Genomic DNA, 17,623 nt, shown 5'->3' with positions numbered 1-17,623 from the left:
TCCTTGTATATTTTCAATTTTAGGCCTTTGTTAGATGTATTTCTGGTAGAGATCGTCTCCCAGTCTATTGACTGTCTTTCTAGTTTTCCTTTGCTGTGCAGAAACTTTCATTGTTATTAGTAACACTATGGGATTATGTAATCCCATCTGACAAGTCTCTCTCCTATCTGTTGTGCCTTTTGGGACTCATTTCAAAAAGTTCCGGCCAATACCTATTCTAGTATTTCTCCTACTCCACCTTGCAGTAATTTCAGTTTCCAGTCTGATGTTGAGGTCTTTGATTCACTTTGAGTTGATATTGGTGCAGGATGACAAACAAGGGTCCACATTTAGTTTTCTACATATGGATGTCCATTTTCCCAGACCAATTACTGAAGAGTCTATCTTTTTTTCCAGCATATATTTTTGGCTCCCTTGTCAAATATCAAATGACTGTAAGTATATGGCTTTATTTCTGGGTCTTCTAATCTGGTCCATTGATCTTTGGGTCTGTTTTTGTACTAGTACCACGCTGTTTTTTTTTTTATGAAGTTGTTTAGTATTTCTTTTTTTTTTCTCTTTTTTTTATTGTGAAAATACTGTACAGAGGGGTTACAATTACAGGGAAAGATAATGAGTACATTTCTTATCCAGCATTGTAGCCTCCTCCTTTGTCTCCCCTTCTCATCCCTTCTCATCCTCCCTCCGCCCCCCACCCAATCTTCTCCCCCCTCCACCCTGCACCAAAGTTGTAAAGTTCATTTTCAACATAACGACTTGTACATCTCATTGTTGCAATGGGTCCACCTGTATCCCTATTTAAACGATTTGTTTTTCCCCTTCCCCTCCACAAATTATACCGACATCAAATACAGTGAAAGCAGGGGTTATACCGTGGGGGAGGGACATACAAAGCAACAAAGAAATAATCTTATAAATGTGTTAGAAACAATCGCATGAAGGACAAAAAAAATTTGAATACATATAGGGTCATTTCCCTAACATCAACTTATCTGACAACCAAGATGTTTTTGTTATTATAGCTCCATAGTAGAGCTTGAGGTCTGGGATTGTGATCCCACTAGCATTGCTTTTTTCTTTTTGCCTAAAATTGCTTTGGCTATTAGACATCTTTTGATTTTCCATATGAATTTTCAAATTGTTTTCTCTATTTCTGGGTAAAGAATGTCATTGGGGGGCTGGGAAGGTGGCTCAGTGGTAGAGCACTTGCCTTGCATTCATGAGGCCCTGGGTTCGATTCCTCAGCACAACATAAGCAAAAGAAAAAAGCCGGAAGTGGCTCTGTGGCTCAAGTGGTAGAGCACTAGCCTTGAGCTGAAGAGCTGAGGGACAGCGCCCAGGCCCAGAGTTCAGGCCCCACGACCGGACCCCCCCCCAAAAAAAAAAAGAATGTCATTGGGATTTTGATGGGGACTGCATTAAGTTTGTAGATAACCTTTGGCAGTACAGCCATTTTAATTCTACCTGTCCATGAACATGGGAAGTCTTTACATTTCTTCATATTTTATTTGTATAGTTTTCTTTTTGGGGGGGTGGGGGGAATAACAATAATAATAATACAGGGGAATAACTTTTGCCTAAAGTAGGGGGTCTAAAGGGAGAGGCTCAGTCCTATTCAGAAGATTAGAAGAATGGGAGCAGAGAGAACGAGTGCATGTGGGAGAAGGAATACTACAAAAAGGGAACAAAGCCTGAAAGTCCACATTTGAACCATATTCTAACAAGACACAATCAAGCCCAACCCTGCAGGAAGTTGGGGCAGAGTCAGATAATACAAATACCCTCTGATGGGTGGAAAAAGCAGGCTAGGAACATAAGTGAGAATTTTATAGGAGAGGGAAGCGCCCTACATTTAGTAACCCCATAGGAAGGCAGGATCAACACCTGGAAGAAATCTTTAAAAAACAAACAAACAAGTCATGCCTAGCCAAGCCACCCAAAGATGATACTGGGTAAGGAATATTGGGTCAGAGTCCAAACAAGAGAAGAGCATTTGTGGAGTGGAGTAAATAATCCATGTCCTCAACCTGAATGGGTAGGGGTGGGGATAGTTTTTCCCTCCTACAGAAACAGGTCATACATAAGAAGATACTTGAGTCACAGCACTAAAATACATTCCTGGAAAGTCAACATAGTTGTCTGTTTCAATTCATGTGTCTGATGAAAGAATTTAGTTTCTTTTTTTTTTTTTTGGGTCCGGTCGTGGGGCCTGAACTCTGGGCCTGGGCGCTGTCCCTCAGCTCTTCAGCTCAAGGCTAGCGCTCTACCACTTGAGCCACAGCGCCACTTCCGGCTTTTTTTTTTATGTGGTGCTGAGGAATTGAACCCAGGGCCTCAGGCATGCAAGGAAAGCACTCTACCACTGAGCCACCTTCCCAGCCCCTGATGAAAGAATTTAGACAAGACACAAAATGTAGTAAAAATGTTGGCAGGAAAGTTTATTAGGGAAATAATACACTTTCCATAGAACTGAATGGTGAGAACAATTTCTAATAAAGTAAAAGTATTACAACAATATAGAGACATTTTATGCCAATCCTGGGGCTTGAACTCAGGACCTGGGCACTGTCTGAGTTTACTCTACCACTTAAACCACAGCTCCACTTCCTGATTTTTGCTGGATAATTGGAGGAAATAGTTTCACAGATTTTCCTGCCTGAGCTGACTGAACCACAGTCCCCAGATCTCAGCTTCCTGAGTAGCTAAGATTACACGATTGAGCTACTGGTGTCTGGTTCAGATACTATTTGGTTTTTTCTTAATACCTCTTTTTAAGACAAAATATTGCCATGTTTCACCTAGGTTGGCCTTGAACTCAGGATCCTCCTGACTCATATTCCTTGTACTGGGATTTAAGAAGTGAACTACTGTTGCCGGCTTTTATTTTATTTTATTTTACTTTATTTTATTATTATTTTTTTTGGTCAGTCATGGGGTTTGAACTCTGGGCCTGGGCGCTGTCCCTCAGCTCTTCAGCTCAAGGCGAGCACTCTACCACTTGAGCTACAGCGCCACTTCCGGTTTTCTGGTGGTTTATTGGAGATAGGAGTCTCACGGTCTCTCTTGCCCGGGCTGGCTTTGAACCTCGATCCTCAGATCTCAGCCTCCTGAGTAGCTAGGATTACAGGCGTGAGCCACCAGCGCCCGGCTTATTTTGTTTTATTTTTTGATTAGCTTACATTACTTACACAGCAGGTGAAAATTTCATTGTTACATTTCCACACATGTTTACTAAGTATTCCAGTCGACATCATTCCCTTTTTCTCATCTTTTATTTGTTAAAAATATTTCAGATGCTTTAAAAATAAGATTTGGAGATAGCCTTGTAGCTTTCTCTGTGGGTACGTCCATATCTATTTTCACAGAGCTGTTATTTTAAGATTTCATTTATACCCAGAACTATATTTTATGTCATTTGAATGTAACAGTCATTTTGTAACTTGGATTACAAAATATAGAAGATTATCTTAGCACTGTGAGGCAGCTTGCTATTTTCCTCTGTATGGGTATAAGCCAAGACTTTTCCCAGAAATTTGTCATGAGAATGTCACTGTCTGCTTTGTTGAGAAAGGACTGACTATATGGGACAAAGGAAGAGTTGGGAAATTGATCAGGAGATTATTTTGGCTATTGTTGTAGAAGTGCAGATTCTAAGTATTGACTGATTCTGGATGTATTTTGAAGTTAAAAATAAAAGTATTAGCTGCTGGATTTGGACCTTCTTGTGAGGGAAGGAGGAGTCTGTGTTAATTCTAAAGATTTTCTTTAGTGTGTCTCCTCTGCATCCTCCCCTCCCCCACCTTGCTTTATTGAAGTATGCATATACTTGCCAGGCTCCAGTGGCTCAAACTTGTAATTGTAGCTACTCCGGAGAATGAGTTCTGAGGATTGTGTTTGGAAGCCAACCCCAGGTGAGAAAGTCCAAGGGAGACTCTTTATCTCCAATTAACTTCCAAAAAGACAGAAGTGGAACTCAAGTGGGAGAGCACTATCCTTGAGCAAAGTAAAAACTTAGGGACAGTGCTGAAGCCCTGAGTCCAAGCCCTAGGACTGGCACACACACACACACACACACACACACACACACACACACACACACACACACACACACACACACACACACACACACACACACACACACACACACACACACACACACACACACACACAGATTGCATATACATAAGTTATAGGTGACATATATATATATATATGACATTTTCATATATATATATACATCATGAAATGCTTACTACAATTAAGTAACCTGACGACCTTACATAGTTACCATTTTTGTGGGGCTGATACTTGAGATCTCTCTTAGCCAATTTAAAGTTTGTAGTATGTGATCATCAACTATTGTCATCATGCTGCATGTTTGGTCTCTAGAATGTATCCATCTTCTAACTGGAAGTTTCTAAGCTTCCACCATTATCTCTCATTCCCTCCCATTTCCTGGTCCCTGCTAACCACCATCCTGGGGGCTGTCAAGGTCCTTCACAAGGGAGGCTCTCAGAGTCCTATGCACAACAGACCACTGGGCATCACTGTGACTCCGACCACACGGTGGATACTGATTATCTCTGCCCACACCCCATTTTCTTTGTTCCTTATATCTCTAAACAGCCCTCTGACAGATTTCTGGGTGAGCAAAACCAAAGTAGGTCATTCAGGGAGTTCCCTAGAAGGCTGGGAAAGCCTATTGTGCACCCTTCTCTTTTTTTCCACTTTGAGAGGAACTTTTCAGCCCGAGAATCCTTGCTCCATGCTGAGTGTCTTCCTAAAGAACAAAACAATGAAGGAAACTCACTTCTATCTTTTTGTGTGCAGTTTCCTTGTTTCTTCTGGTTTCAAAAACTCTCTAAGTGGACTCCTGAGTAATTTAAGAGCTATTTTTTGTTCATAGCTAAATAACCATCTATTTGGAAGACAGAGAAAGAATCCTGGTTTGAGACCATCCTAGGGAAAAAGTAAGATCCCATTTCAATCAACAAGCCATCTGTGCTGGTGTGCATCTGTAACCCCAGCCACACCGGAGGCATAAGTAGAACAACTATAGTCCAAATTTCAAGACCATATTAACAAAAATTAGTTTCACCACAAAAACACTAGGGCCTTGAATGCCTTTCTAGCATGCAGGGGGCCCTGAGTTCAAACCATAGTACTGCTCAAGAAAGAGGTGTTTTAAACCTGTGAAAAATGTACTTTACATCTAATGCAAGCTGATTTAGGGTAGTAAAAGAAAAGTACTTTGTGAATTTTAACATAACCTAAATTGACAGATTATATGTTCATTACTCAGTACTTTTGAAGACAGAAACAGAGATAGGAAAAACATGGAAAAAAACTGTATATCGTTTTCTAAATAGCTACTTAATTTTTTCTCCATAGCTCTTTTAGGTTTTGTGCCTTATAAAGGTGAGTGGGTAGCAATTGAATATTCCATTGAACCAGTCACTACAATGATCAACACACACTCAGTGCGGCCCTTAAAATGTAAGCTTGTGGAAAAGGTAAGTTGTATTCAGGTCCCACTAGTCATTAGTTTCTTTTGTGTGTGAGGGGGGTGTGGAGGGGCGTGTGTACTGGTATTGGGGCTTAAACTCAGGGCCTTGGCACAGTCCCTGAGCTTTTTTGCTCAAGACTGATAATGCTCTGCCACTTGAACCATAGCTCTACTTCTAGCTTTGTTTGATGATTATTTGGAGATAAGAGTCTGATGGACCTTAATGCCCAGGATAGCTTTGAATTGTGATCCTCAGATTTCAGTCCCTTAGTAGCTAGAATTAGAGGTATAAGCCTCCAACAACCAGCCTGTTCATTTCTTTTATACTTCTCCTCTAGTGATTTTTGTTTTTCTTTTGCTGGTACTAGGATTTGAATGCAGGGACTTGTGCTTACAAGGCTTCTACTCTACCACCTTAAGCTACACTTCCAACCTTGTTTTTTGCTGGTTATTTTGGAGATGGAGTCTCATGGACTTTTCTCTCTTGTGCTGGGTTTGAACTGCAATTCTCAGATTTTAGCCTTCCTGGGTCACTGGTGAACAGTTAGTGATAATTTATGTTTTCAGAAGTCTACTCTGTGTGCTAGGACAACTGAAAATATAATAAAATATGTTCTTTGCCACAGAGGAGGAACCCACCTGCCTATTGAAATAGTAGTAATTCCAAAATGAAATAATATTGAAAATAATGTATAACCCCCATAATTAAGTTCTAAGTAATATAGTTATTTGATATTCCAATATTAATTAGAATATAAAATATAAATATAAATGTAAATTGCTGGGAAAAATGAATGCAGTAGGTTGTGGCATTTGAACTTACTATAGAAGCTATATATAGGGGCTGGGAAGGTGGCTCAGTGGTAGAGCGCTCGCCTTGCATGCCTGAGGCCCTGGGTTCGATTCCTCAGCACCACATAAACAAAAAGAAAAAAGCCGGAAGTGGCGCCCAGAGTTCAGGGCCCACGACCAGACCCAAAAAAAAAAAAAAAAAGAAGCTATATATATATTTTTTTTATTTGGTCAGTCGTGGGGTCTGAACTCTGGGCCTGGGCGCTGTCCCTCAGCTCTTCAGCTCAAGGCTAACACTCTACCACTTGAGCCACAGCACCATTTTTGGCTTTTTCTGTTTATGTGGTGCCGAGGAATCAAACCCAAGGCAAGCACTCTACCACTGAGCCACCTTCCCAGCCTTCTAAATGTAATTTTGATAGAGAAGCCTGAAAGTGGATTTCAACAAAGTTACAGATGAAATAATGAGCCTGGAATATGATGAAGAAGGATGGAAAATTACTAGCTTCTTGCCACCACATTACTTTCAAGTTATTCCCTTCAGTCTCTCAGCCTTAACTATGGCAATTGTGGGTAATGTTTAGAGCAAGGTTTCTCAGCAAAGACCCTGGGTCCATCTCCATCCAGAGATTCATCTGGAATTGGTATAAGATAGGTTCTGGGCATAGGTGTGCTGACAAAGTGCTTCTTGTGTTGGCAGTGTACCAGACAGTCTGGGAATCCATGGTAGGGTGGAACAATGTGCAAGTTAGAGCTGGAGTGAGGATGTGCAGATCCCATTATGATGGATTGTGCTTTGCTACAAAAATTTTCATCAAACTAGGCACTGGTGGCTAATGCCTGTAATCCAAGCTACTCAGGAGGCTGAGAGCTAAGGATAGTGGTTCAAAGTTAGCATGAGACTCTTATGCCCAATTACCCCCCGACACACACACACACAAAACCTGAGATGGAGCCATGGCCCAATTGGTGGAGCAGCAGCCTTAAGCACAAAAGGTCAGGGACAGCATCTAGGCCCAGAGTTCAAGCCCTAGGGCTAGCAATAAATACATACATACATACATACATACATACATACATACATACATACATACATACATAATTTCTCGCTATAGATCTGCATTACTTCACTAAAGGAAAGATGTTGGATGATAGACTACAGCATCTTTTTCACCTTGGATTCTCTGAAGTATCCGGCTGGATATGAGCCTCAAAAGTATGACCTGCTTGATGCAGTGATAGAGAGTATCCAGTCAGATTGTAATTGGGGAGCAGTTTCCATCACCCCAATGTAAAGTTCTCCATTATTCCCTATTCATCTTTTCTTCTATAGGATGAAAATGATTTGTTTTAATAGAAAAATTTGGCTTAGGAAGTTTGAACAACATTTTAAATAAAACTCTAGGTTAATCTAATTACTTAATGGGTGTGGTATACAACGCCTGTAATCTCAGATTGAAGCAGCTAGAGCTACCAAGGAAAGCCATGTATGAAAGCAACAACAAAAACTATATTTTGGAAACTAGATTCTCTACACTGTTTAATATTTCTGTTTATTTGAAATTAAGCAGTTATATGAATAAATTTTTCAGCCATTATTTAATGCATTTAATGGCCAGCCTGGGATACTTAGCAAGACCTTGTTTCAGAAAAAGACAATGGAAAGATCTCTTGTTAGTGTGAACTTAATTTATGGAACTAAATGATCAATGAAAAACCATGTTAATGCTGCCATTAAGTTAAATCACCCAATTTCCATGGCCACAGTGAATTCTGTGCTGGCAGTGCCAGCTTTAGCCTTTGATCATATACCTGCAGAGGCAAAACATCTAACTCTACAGTCACCAGGGTCAGCATGTTAATGGGCATGATTTAAAGTGATAGGCTGAGCCAGGGCTGGTGGCTTATGCCTGTAATCATAGCTACTCGGGAGGCTGAGATCTGAGCCTTGAGCAAAAGAAGCTCAGGGACAGTGCCCAGGCCCTGAAGTCAATCCAAGGACTGGCAAAAAAAAAAAAAAAAGAGAAAAGTAGTCTTCTCTAAACTAATGATACCGTGGATATGAACTACCTCTACCAACCTGTACTTCTATGTAGGAAGCAGGGCCCCAAACCATATTGGGGGGATGGGCTAAACAGGTCCTGTGCTTTCCACTGTCTGTGACATGGTTTCCTTGTCCCACTTCCAGCATACAATCACACACACCTGCTGAGTCTCCCAACTCTCTTTAGCCTTGCTCCAGTGGTGTTCACCCAGGTCTACACCAGCACAAGGTAGAGACACTGGCTGGGACAGCATGGTGATAATTACTTTGAATTCCAGGGAAAGGAACAGTGTAGGGTTTAAGATTCCTGAAGCAGCAAACTTGGGCTCAAACTTCTCAAGCTGCCTTCCTGTTATAGCACCCATGCTTTTACATTGAGTGATGCGGGGCGCTTGTAAAGAGCTCTGAAGTGCCCAAATCTACAGGACAGACCGCCTTTTGGTTATGCATCTGACTGCCAATTTTGCCCACTTTGTCTCTCCCTCTTTTCCTTTCTGTTAGGCTCCTCTTCTGCCAAGCTGCCAGGCCACTATGAGCTCAGTGACTATGAGCTCTTTCTTGCCCTCTGATCCAATAATGTGCTCAATATTTTCAGTGTGTTCCCTCAGTCACCCACCATTCTGAGTAGTGATTCACTGGTCCTTTCAATCCCAAACTACGAAGAAGCTGCAAACTAACTTGCTACTAATCTGATAACTTAGATCCTCCTGAAGAACATTTTTTCCAGTCCTGGGGCTTGAACTCAGGACCTGTTTGCTGTCTCTGAGCTGTTGTGCTCAAGTCTAGTGCTCTACCACTTGAGACACAGCTCCACTTCCAGCTTTCTTAATACTTAGCGTCCCACTGACTTTCCTGCCCAGACTGGCTTCAAACCACTGTCCTCACATCTCAGCATCCTGAGTAGCTAGGATTACAGGCACAAGCCACTGGTGACCAGCTCCATCTGATCCACAGTTAATGAACATTTATTTGTTAGTATTTCTTGATATTTCCATGTCTTCCTTTGGGCTTTTTTCCCCTTTCAGTTCTGGAGATTGTATCCAGGGTCTTTTACCTACCAGTCTCTACCATTTAGAACCATTCTTCCAGACTTATTTTTGTATGTGTGCAGTAATGTAGCTGGAACTCACAACTCCATACTTGTTAGGCAGATGACGTACCACTTGAGCCATGGCCTCAAGCTGTCTCTCCCCACTGATTCTTTCTGGAGACAGGTTCTCAATACTTTAGCCTAGGCTAGCATCAATTTTCATGATCCTCCTGCCTTCACCTCCTGAGAAACAGACATTATAGGCATAAGCCACCATGCCTAAAATCTCATGTTCTTACTACTAATATGTACTGTTTAGTAATAAGTGAACAGAGAATTTTCTCCCAGCATGTTGATGGCAATGGTCTATGTGGTGAACTGGGGACTCAGTATCTGCCCCAAGCCCCTTTCTCTGCCCTCAGAAAAGTGTCAGTATGTATTTCTGATTGCTCTGTATACATCAGGACTTCTGAGTGTGAATTACAGCCCACATATCAGGAGCCTAGGTGGCTCATGATATGGGTCCACCTTCACATTCCTTGGATCTTTCCTGTTGGTAAGAGCAGACTCTTGGACTTTATGCTTGCCTGATGGTCCTCCTCCTGGGAATCAGAAGGTAGCTGTGGTCATACCTGCTTTCTGGTCACTACACATCCTAGGTTCAGGGAAGTGACTTTGAAGTTAACAGCTCCTCTGTGGGGTTCCTGATTTCCTACTACCTTGACTAGCAAACCCTGCTCTTTCCCCAGCCTCCTGCAGGTTGCCTGACCCCAGTGCTTTCCTGCCCCCCAGCCTTGTGCTCTATTGCCATCCTCATTTCACTTCCCCTTATGATGCCTGGCTCCTCTGGGGAGCTGGGGGTGGGGCTCTGCTAGGAAAGAGCTTGGGGCTATGGTCAGGGGAGGGAAGCCAACATCCAGATCTAGGACCTGGTGGGTGGTTTATCCACAGAAGTCCTCAGCCACCAGCCAGCAGGAAGGCAGTAGGGACTCGCCCACCTGCTGCTACATAGGGGTCAATGGGCTACACAAAGTGATGCAGTCAGTTTCAATTCCCCTTACCCCCAGAGCCACTGAACTGATCATGTCCACAAAGGCTCTAAAATGGAAGAAAAGACTCATGCTTCATGTCTTTTTACCGAAGGGGTAGGTATGGCCCACTGAGTCCCCCATCCCAAGGCCAAGCTCTGCTACTGCTGTTTTCCACAGGTAGGGATATGAGTTGGGGTTGGAGTGGCTCTTGAAGGAGCAGCAGGATCCCCGCGTGGCCCCCTCAGCCTTCTGAGGTGCCCCCCAGACCTTGGCCTGGGAAGTGCAGTCTCCACCCTCCCCACCTTTCCCTGGGCTACAGCATGACACACACAGCAGAAACAGGAAGCCTCCAGTCAGCATTTGGTATACAGAACACAAGGAATTTCTTTACATATGAAGAACCAACAAGGTAATACTACAGCAAAACAAGACCCCATTCCTGACAAGACAGCTGGCAGAAAACTAGAGTCGCCCTGGTGGTGTCTCAACATTTGTTGAGCTTCTACTTCTTGGAACACAGACTGCCAATAAATAAAGTGCATGGAGACCCCATCACACAGCAAGGCCCCATAGGGAAGGGCGCAGCCATGAGGGGAGGAGAAAAGCTGAAGCTCTAACTACTGAAGGCCAGAGGAAGGCAGGAACACAAAACTGAGGCCTGGTCAGGGATCTCTCTCTGGAAAGGGTGGGACTACACCCACTGTTGGGGGTGGATGGGTATAGTCCAAGTTCCTTATATATATACAGGGAAAAATTGATACCCTAGCAGCTCCCCCAGTTCCATCCATACCAGACTTATCTCATGGTCACACACACACACACACACACACACACACAAGAACATTGCCACTGGCTCAAACATGCAAGATTATGGGCCTTTGTCCTTTCCTAGCTGCTGTAGGAAGAGGCTGAAGTTAGGGAGGCAGGTGCCCACAGGGGATTTGGATGGGCACTGCCACTTCTGGAGGCTCCTGACTTTGGCTTTTCTTGTCACCTCACAAGGGGCCTGCTTTGGATGGGTCAGGGAAGAATCTGACAGCTGCCCAGAGCTGTTCCTGGGTGGATGGGCAGGGGTGGATGAGAGGCACCAGCAGGATTAGGGGCTCTGGGAGACTTGGCACAAGGAAGCAAACCATCAGTCTTGGGCTAGGGGAACCCACAGGAAGGCAGTAGCAGCCCCCTTCCAGCCTGTGCCTATGGGGTTAGACAGAGATGGTCCTTCAGGTCCTTGGCTCCAGTGGGCAGCTGCACAGGGCAGATGGTGAGAGGCCGGGCCACTCTGTCGCCTGGGTTGGTCACACTGCTGCAGGTTTCCATCCAAGGCACTGAGAACACGGGCCTCCAGTCAGCACTACCAGGGAAGCTGAATAATGGACAACTGGTAAGGGCATCCCTTGCGCTTCTCCTGGCCTGTTTGTCACTGTGATTAGCATAGCCAGGGACTCTTGAGCCACTCTCAGTCCATCTGGGTGAGATTTCCCCATATGATCCTGGGGATGAGAGCAGAACCTGGAGACAGAGAGACGCAGTCATGTCATGGGTTCCAGCCCATCTCACCCCAGGCGTGTGTGTGTGTGTGTGTGTGTGTGTGTGTGTGTGTGTGTGTGTGTGTGTGTGTGTGTGTGTGTGTGTGTGTGTGTGTGTGTGTGTGTGTGTGTGTGTGTGTGTGAAAATACTGTACAGAGGGGTTACAATTACATGGGCAAGATGAGTACATTTCTTATCAAGCATTGTAGCCTCTACCTTTGTTTCCCCTTCCCATCCCTTCCCGGCTCCCGCCCCCTGCACCCTGTGCCAAAGTTGTAAAGTTCGTTTTTTGACATAACGTCTTGTGCATCTCATTGTTGCAATGGGTCCACCTGTATCCCTATTTAAATGATTTGTTGTTTCCCTTCCCCTCCACAAATTATACCAACATCAAATACAATGAAAACAGGTTACCATGGGGGAGGGCCATACAAAGCAACGAAGAAATCATGTTATAAATATGTTAGAAACAATCGCAAGAAAGAAAAAGCATTGGTTTAACCCCTCACCCTCTCAGCAACATCCTGCCGTCAGGAGCCACCATCATCACTATAAGCCTTACTCCACCAACACTGGGAGGCTCTGGCCACACAAGTGCTGTGGAGACACTGGTCTAGAACTCCAGGAGGGTCAGGAGGTTTTGTGGTGAAGAGTTTGTGGACCCATCTCAGCTCACTGCTGTCCTATCTTCCCTCTGACGTTCTATATGCCTCTAAGATCTCCCGAGTGGAGTCCCTACTCTGGCCTTTTCTCCGTAGGTCCCCTGAGAACTCTGTGATTTCTCCCTACCTCATCCCTTCCCAGGTCTTGAAGTCTGGGGAGGGGTGGCAGAGTGCAGACCCAAGGACAGCCTGGGCTCAATCCCTTCTATCTGTATGACAAGGACAAACCCCTGCCCATGCCCAGAGCCCCACTGGGCTCTTTAGGCAAGAGAATACATCTGTCTCAGTGTTGCTAGGAGAGCTCAGTGCCCTGGGAACAGGCATCTTTCCCTAGGCCATACTATCCTCTGGTCCTCTACCTGACTGAATGCAGCTGCTGGACCCAGGGTACTTCAGGTAGGGATCTGACTCTTGACAAGGCCAGGGAAGGGGCAGGCCACCAGCTACAAAAACCAATGCCTCCAAAAGCAAGGGTTAGAGACCTCAGAGTGAGGTGTCTGGCCACCCAGAGACGGCCTTGTCTGCCCTGCATCCTCCTCTGCAATCCCCTTTCCCCCCTGCCCTCCCCACCACAGCCCCAGAGTGCTGCCCACTCCGGGAGACCTTCCCATTTTTCCACATAGTGGGTCGCCGTGCTGTCCATGTCTGGAGTTTTGTGGCTCTGAGAGGTCTCATTAGCCACTGCTGGAAGCAGCGGCTGGCTGAAGAGCCAGACTGTGGGAGAAGGGGATGGGTAGGGAAGCCGTCTTGCCCACTCTTTCCTACCAGCAAACTCGGTGTCTTCACCATGACCGCAGATGGTGCTGAGGAGCAGAGGAACAGCAGGAGCCGGCAGACACCAGTCCCCTGGCCCCAAAGAGAAGGCAGGAGGCAGTCTTGCGAAGAACTGGGCAGATCTGCTGAGAAGCCCAGAGGCCTCTTGCCTGAGAAAGGGACAGACTTAGGTTTGGCTCAGAAGGGAGCCATCCTTCTGTCTGGGTACCTGCGAAAGATGAAGAGTGGGTGCATCTGTGTTTTTTCCTCTACAACCTTCCCAGGGAGTCCTCGACACCCCCACCCCCAATTCCCCAGGGTTCAGGTGACACCATCCGGGCCTCCCCATCAAGGGGGCGGGGACTGGTTGGTGGGCGGGAGGGGCTTCCTGTCGGGGTGATGGGCTGACCCTCGGAGATGCAGAGGCCGCCGCCGCCGCAGCCCCTCACCCCAGTGCGGGCGCCCGAGCCTCTGCCCGCCTTGCCGTTCCTCAGCTCGGCTCGGCGGCTTTGCCGGCTGCTTTGCCCGGGTGTCTTCCACATTTCCTCCAAACCTCCAGGGCGCCTCGACATCGACATGTCCTAGCAACCCCTCCGCCACCCGCACTGCAACCTGTCGTCCTTACCTTGCAGCCCGGGGCCTGGCAAATCAAGTGGCCGCAGTGCAATTGCGTCCTCCCTGTTGTCCCCTTTGGCCACCGCGAGGCAACAGGTCGGACGGACTGCAATTCTCCAGGTCCCGTGGCAAAGGACCGGTTGCACGAGTGGCTCGGCCGTCTGGGACGGGGCCCGGGCCGGGTGACCGTCGCCTGTCCGCGGAGGTGGGGAGCAGCGGAGGGCCCCGGCCGCCCGGCCTCTGTCCTCGGCCGTGTTCTCGGCCCCTGGGCCTCGCCGCTGTCCTTCAGGTCCCGGCGTCCTGGCCGGGAGCCCGGGCGCGGGCCACGGCGGCCGGCCGCTCGCCCCCGCCGCGGGCGCTCATTCGATGCGCACCTGCAGGCGGACATTGAACATCACCGAGGCCACCACGTAGAAGTAGGGGAAGTTCATGCGCAGCCGCCAGGCCAGGTCGAAGAAGGTGAGCAGCGTGCGCGTGAGTCCCTTGCAGAAGGCGCCGTACGAGCCTCGGACCGCGGCGGAGCGCGACAGCCGCACCGCCAGGCCGGACAGGGCCGCCGCCGCCGCCGCCACCGACAGAGCCGCCGACGCCGCCATGGGCCCCGGGCCGCAGCACTGCCGGCCGACCCGGTACCTGCGAGAGCGCGCGAGCCTTGTGGGCGGCTGGAGTCGAAGCTCGGTGGAGACCCTCGGCCTTTGGAGCCCCGCCCCCGGCTCTCCCCGCCCTCTCGGTTCTCCCCGCCCTCGAGCCGCCTCTGCCCCTCCTCCTGCTAGAGGACCGCACAGTCAACCCGCCCCAATCCGTCCCCAGCTCCTCCCCCTATGCTCCCTCCGCAAACTCCCGCCCTAATCGGAGCCCCGCCCCTCGGCCATGGCTGCTGCAGAGACTGCTTTGCGCAGGCTCAACCTGCTACTCTCGCCCAGTCCACAGGCCACGCTTATTTGCATAGAGGCCCCTGTGACTAGCCTTCGGGAGCCCCGCCCATTTGCTTTCCGAGGTGATTTCCCCTTCGCCCCCCCCCCCCCGCCCACCTCACCGCTCTCCAGTCACCCCGTCCGGACTATCTAAGGCCACTGGGCTCTACCCCCAGTCATATCCTCCCTCACACTGTAAATTCCAGCCCCTACCAAAACCCGCCTCAATCCTTGCTGCAGCGAGGTTGCTGTTGTGCAGGCTCAGCTTACTAGCCTCCAGCTGCCCAATGGTCAGTACTTATTTGCATAATCCCACCAATTAACATAACACTCCTGGAAACCCAGCATCTTTTGCAGGCCCATCCCATTTGTTCAACCTCTTCTCATCCTTTTGGCATACCTAGTGTACCTAATGAGGAGCTCTTCTCCTTGCTAGCCCCCTATTCCCCCACAAGCAGGCCTGGCTCAGTATGTTTACCCTGCCTAATGGTCACTCTGCATAGCGCCACCCACGTGACCTGCTCCCCACCACAAAGCTTAGCTTCTCTAGCTTGTTCAGCCAAGCCTTTTCCTGGCTGCATACATAGTCTGAGACCCTGAATGGACTGAAAGTATCTATCTCCAAAGATCACTTTGACAGATTCCTTGAGTCTGAATAGGCAATGGCTGGCTAGCGTGAAGGCTATGCTGGTTCTGGAAGAAATCACATTCGGAAGCCCCTCCCGTGCACAGCTCCATCCTTTACTCAAGTTCTCACCAGAGAGCCTGATCAACCGACCCCCTTGTGCCTTTCTTTAATTTGAATAGTTTATATCATGCAATGACAACATCCATATGCATGAATTTTCTTTTCTGGTGTATTTGCCTGTCGCATATATCCCTTACTGATTAATTTTTCCATTATCCTTTCGTGTCTAGGTGCTCTTCTTTACCAATTTACTTGCCTTGGTTACTGAACGTCATCTTGGATTTACATTTGCCTTTGTTTATAGATCATATTATGCTTCTTATAGTCCATTCCTCCCAAAAACTATATATAAATTTTATTTATTAATTTATTTTTTGTCGGTCGTGGGGCTTGAACTCTGGGCTTGGGCGCTGTCCCTGCACTCTTCAGCTCAAGGAGAGCACTCTACCACTTGAGCTACAGCCACTTCTGGTTTTCTACTGGTTTTTATTGGAGATAAGAGTCTCATGGACTTTCCTGCTTGGGCTGGCTTTGAAGTATGATCCTCAGATCTCAGCCTCCTGAGTAGCTACGATTACATGCGTGTGCCACTGGCACCCAGCTACTATGTAATTTTATAATGGCAATACAGTTTAGAAACAAGCACCAAGTCTCAGAAAGGATCATTTTAGCCATCTACTTTTTATCCACCATGAGCAACTTATTGTAACTTTGTTCCTAAAACATTTATACCTCATAGATTTCCAGTTGGTGTTAGAATGATTGAGAAACAGGAAATTTATTGATTCTCCACAAACTCACTGGCTGAATTAAACTCCCAGGCTTAGCTACTCAGGAGGCTGAGATCTGAGCACCTATTTCAAAACCAACGCAGGCAGAAAAGTCCCTGAGACTTTAATCTCTAACATCACCAAACAGAAAGAAATGGAGCTGTGTCTCAAGTGGTAGAGTGCTGTCCTTGAGCAAACAAGCTCAGAGACAGTACCCAGGCCCTGAGTTCAAGCCCCAAGGCCATTAAAAAAATAATAGAAGGCTTCATTTGTATCTGGAAGGCAACCTTGGAAATAACTCCCTTCGCTGAGGAGATATTTTCACAAAGGAGGTTTGAGGAGGTCTGGGGAGTGAACTTTCAGACTCTACACTTCAGAAACTAGAATCAGGCAAATGCTTCCACCTTCTTTCACCATAGGACAACTCTTATGGTGCAGAATGACAAGCTGGCCAGGGCTTCCTGGAGAAAAACATCGGCAGTGTTGCATAGTGAGTTATGTGGAAACAAGAAAGAGCTATAATGTAGAGGGTCCAAGTGCAAATAAAAAAGCCTCAGAGTTTAGCAGCTACTTATAACTGGCACTCCTTTAGGGAATACTATGTCGTTATCTATTGTTGTGCTTGGTAAGTCCGTGCCCTTCTCATGGAAGTGTTGCACAGCCTGAATCAAATCAGAGGTGCTTGGATCTACATACAAAAAATATATCAAAAGCCACTAAAGATCCCAGTAGTGACCCAACCCAAATACCCTACATAGTGGTGCATTACCTGGCCACTGTTGACAGATCTCTTTGTTGGCTCATGCCAAAATCATCTCTCAGAACTACTATGGTTGCTGTGTAGTACCACAGCCCCAGGTCATGAGCAGACCTGGTAGCCAGCTTGTGTTTTGAGATCCAGTTTAGATCTGAAAATTTTATTTTTCTTTTTTCTTTTTTTTGGGGGGGGGGTCCGGTCGTAGGGCCCGAACTCTGGGCCTGGGCACTATCCCTCAGCTCTTCAGCTCAAGGCTAGCGCTCTACCACTTGAGCCACAGCGCCACTTCCGGCTTTTTTCTTTTTGCTCATGTGGTGCTGAGGAATCGAACCCAGGGCCTCATGCATGCAAGGCAAGTGCTCTACCACTGAGCCACCTTCCCAGCCCTGTGAAAATTTTATTTTTCTATATCTATATTATCATTAATACTGAACAGAGCCCTTGCTTAGAGATGCCAGGGTGGAGTGGGTATGGGACATAAGACTGGTGCATGAGGGAAAAAAAGGATATAGAGGCATTGAGACATGGAAGATG

General features: G+C 46.7%; 1 protein-coding gene across 1 annotated transcript; it reads right to left on the bottom strand.

Annotated features, from left to right (window-relative positions):
- Positions 1–2,469: 2,469 nt before the first annotated feature.
- Positions 2,470–14,647, bottom strand: Smim10l2b (small integral membrane protein 10 like 2B). Its single transcript, XM_070039681.1, has 3 exons — positions 13,971–14,647; positions 13,358–13,574; positions 2,470–11,912 (listed from the first exon to the last, which is right to left on the bottom strand). Exon 1 carries the CDS (start codon positions 14,554–14,556, stop codon positions 14,320–14,322), a length of 237 nt encoding a protein of 78 aa, XP_069895782.1. The 5' UTR covers positions 14,557–14,647; the 3' UTR covers positions 2,470–11,912; positions 13,358–13,574; positions 13,971–14,319.
- Between the last annotated feature and the right edge of the window lie 2,976 nt (positions 14,648–17,623).

Source organism: Dipodomys merriami, unplaced genomic scaffold (assembly GCF_024711535.1).
Source record: "Dipodomys merriami isolate MVZ:Mamm:240054 unplaced genomic scaffold, mDipMer1.0.p SCAF_3, whole genome shotgun sequence".
In the NCBI taxonomy this organism is placed as follows: domain Eukaryota; kingdom Metazoa; phylum Chordata; class Mammalia; order Rodentia; family Heteromyidae; genus Dipodomys; species Dipodomys merriami.
Note: the sequence above shows the minus strand (reverse complement) of the source record. Positions and strands in the feature narration are given on the sequence as shown.

Bases quoted from the DNA above. Each gene is read 5' to 3' on its own strand.
- Smim10l2b (XM_070039681.1), bottom strand. From the start codon at position 14,556: ATGGCGGCGTCGGCGGCTCTGTCGGTGGCGGCGGCGGCGGCGGCCCTG.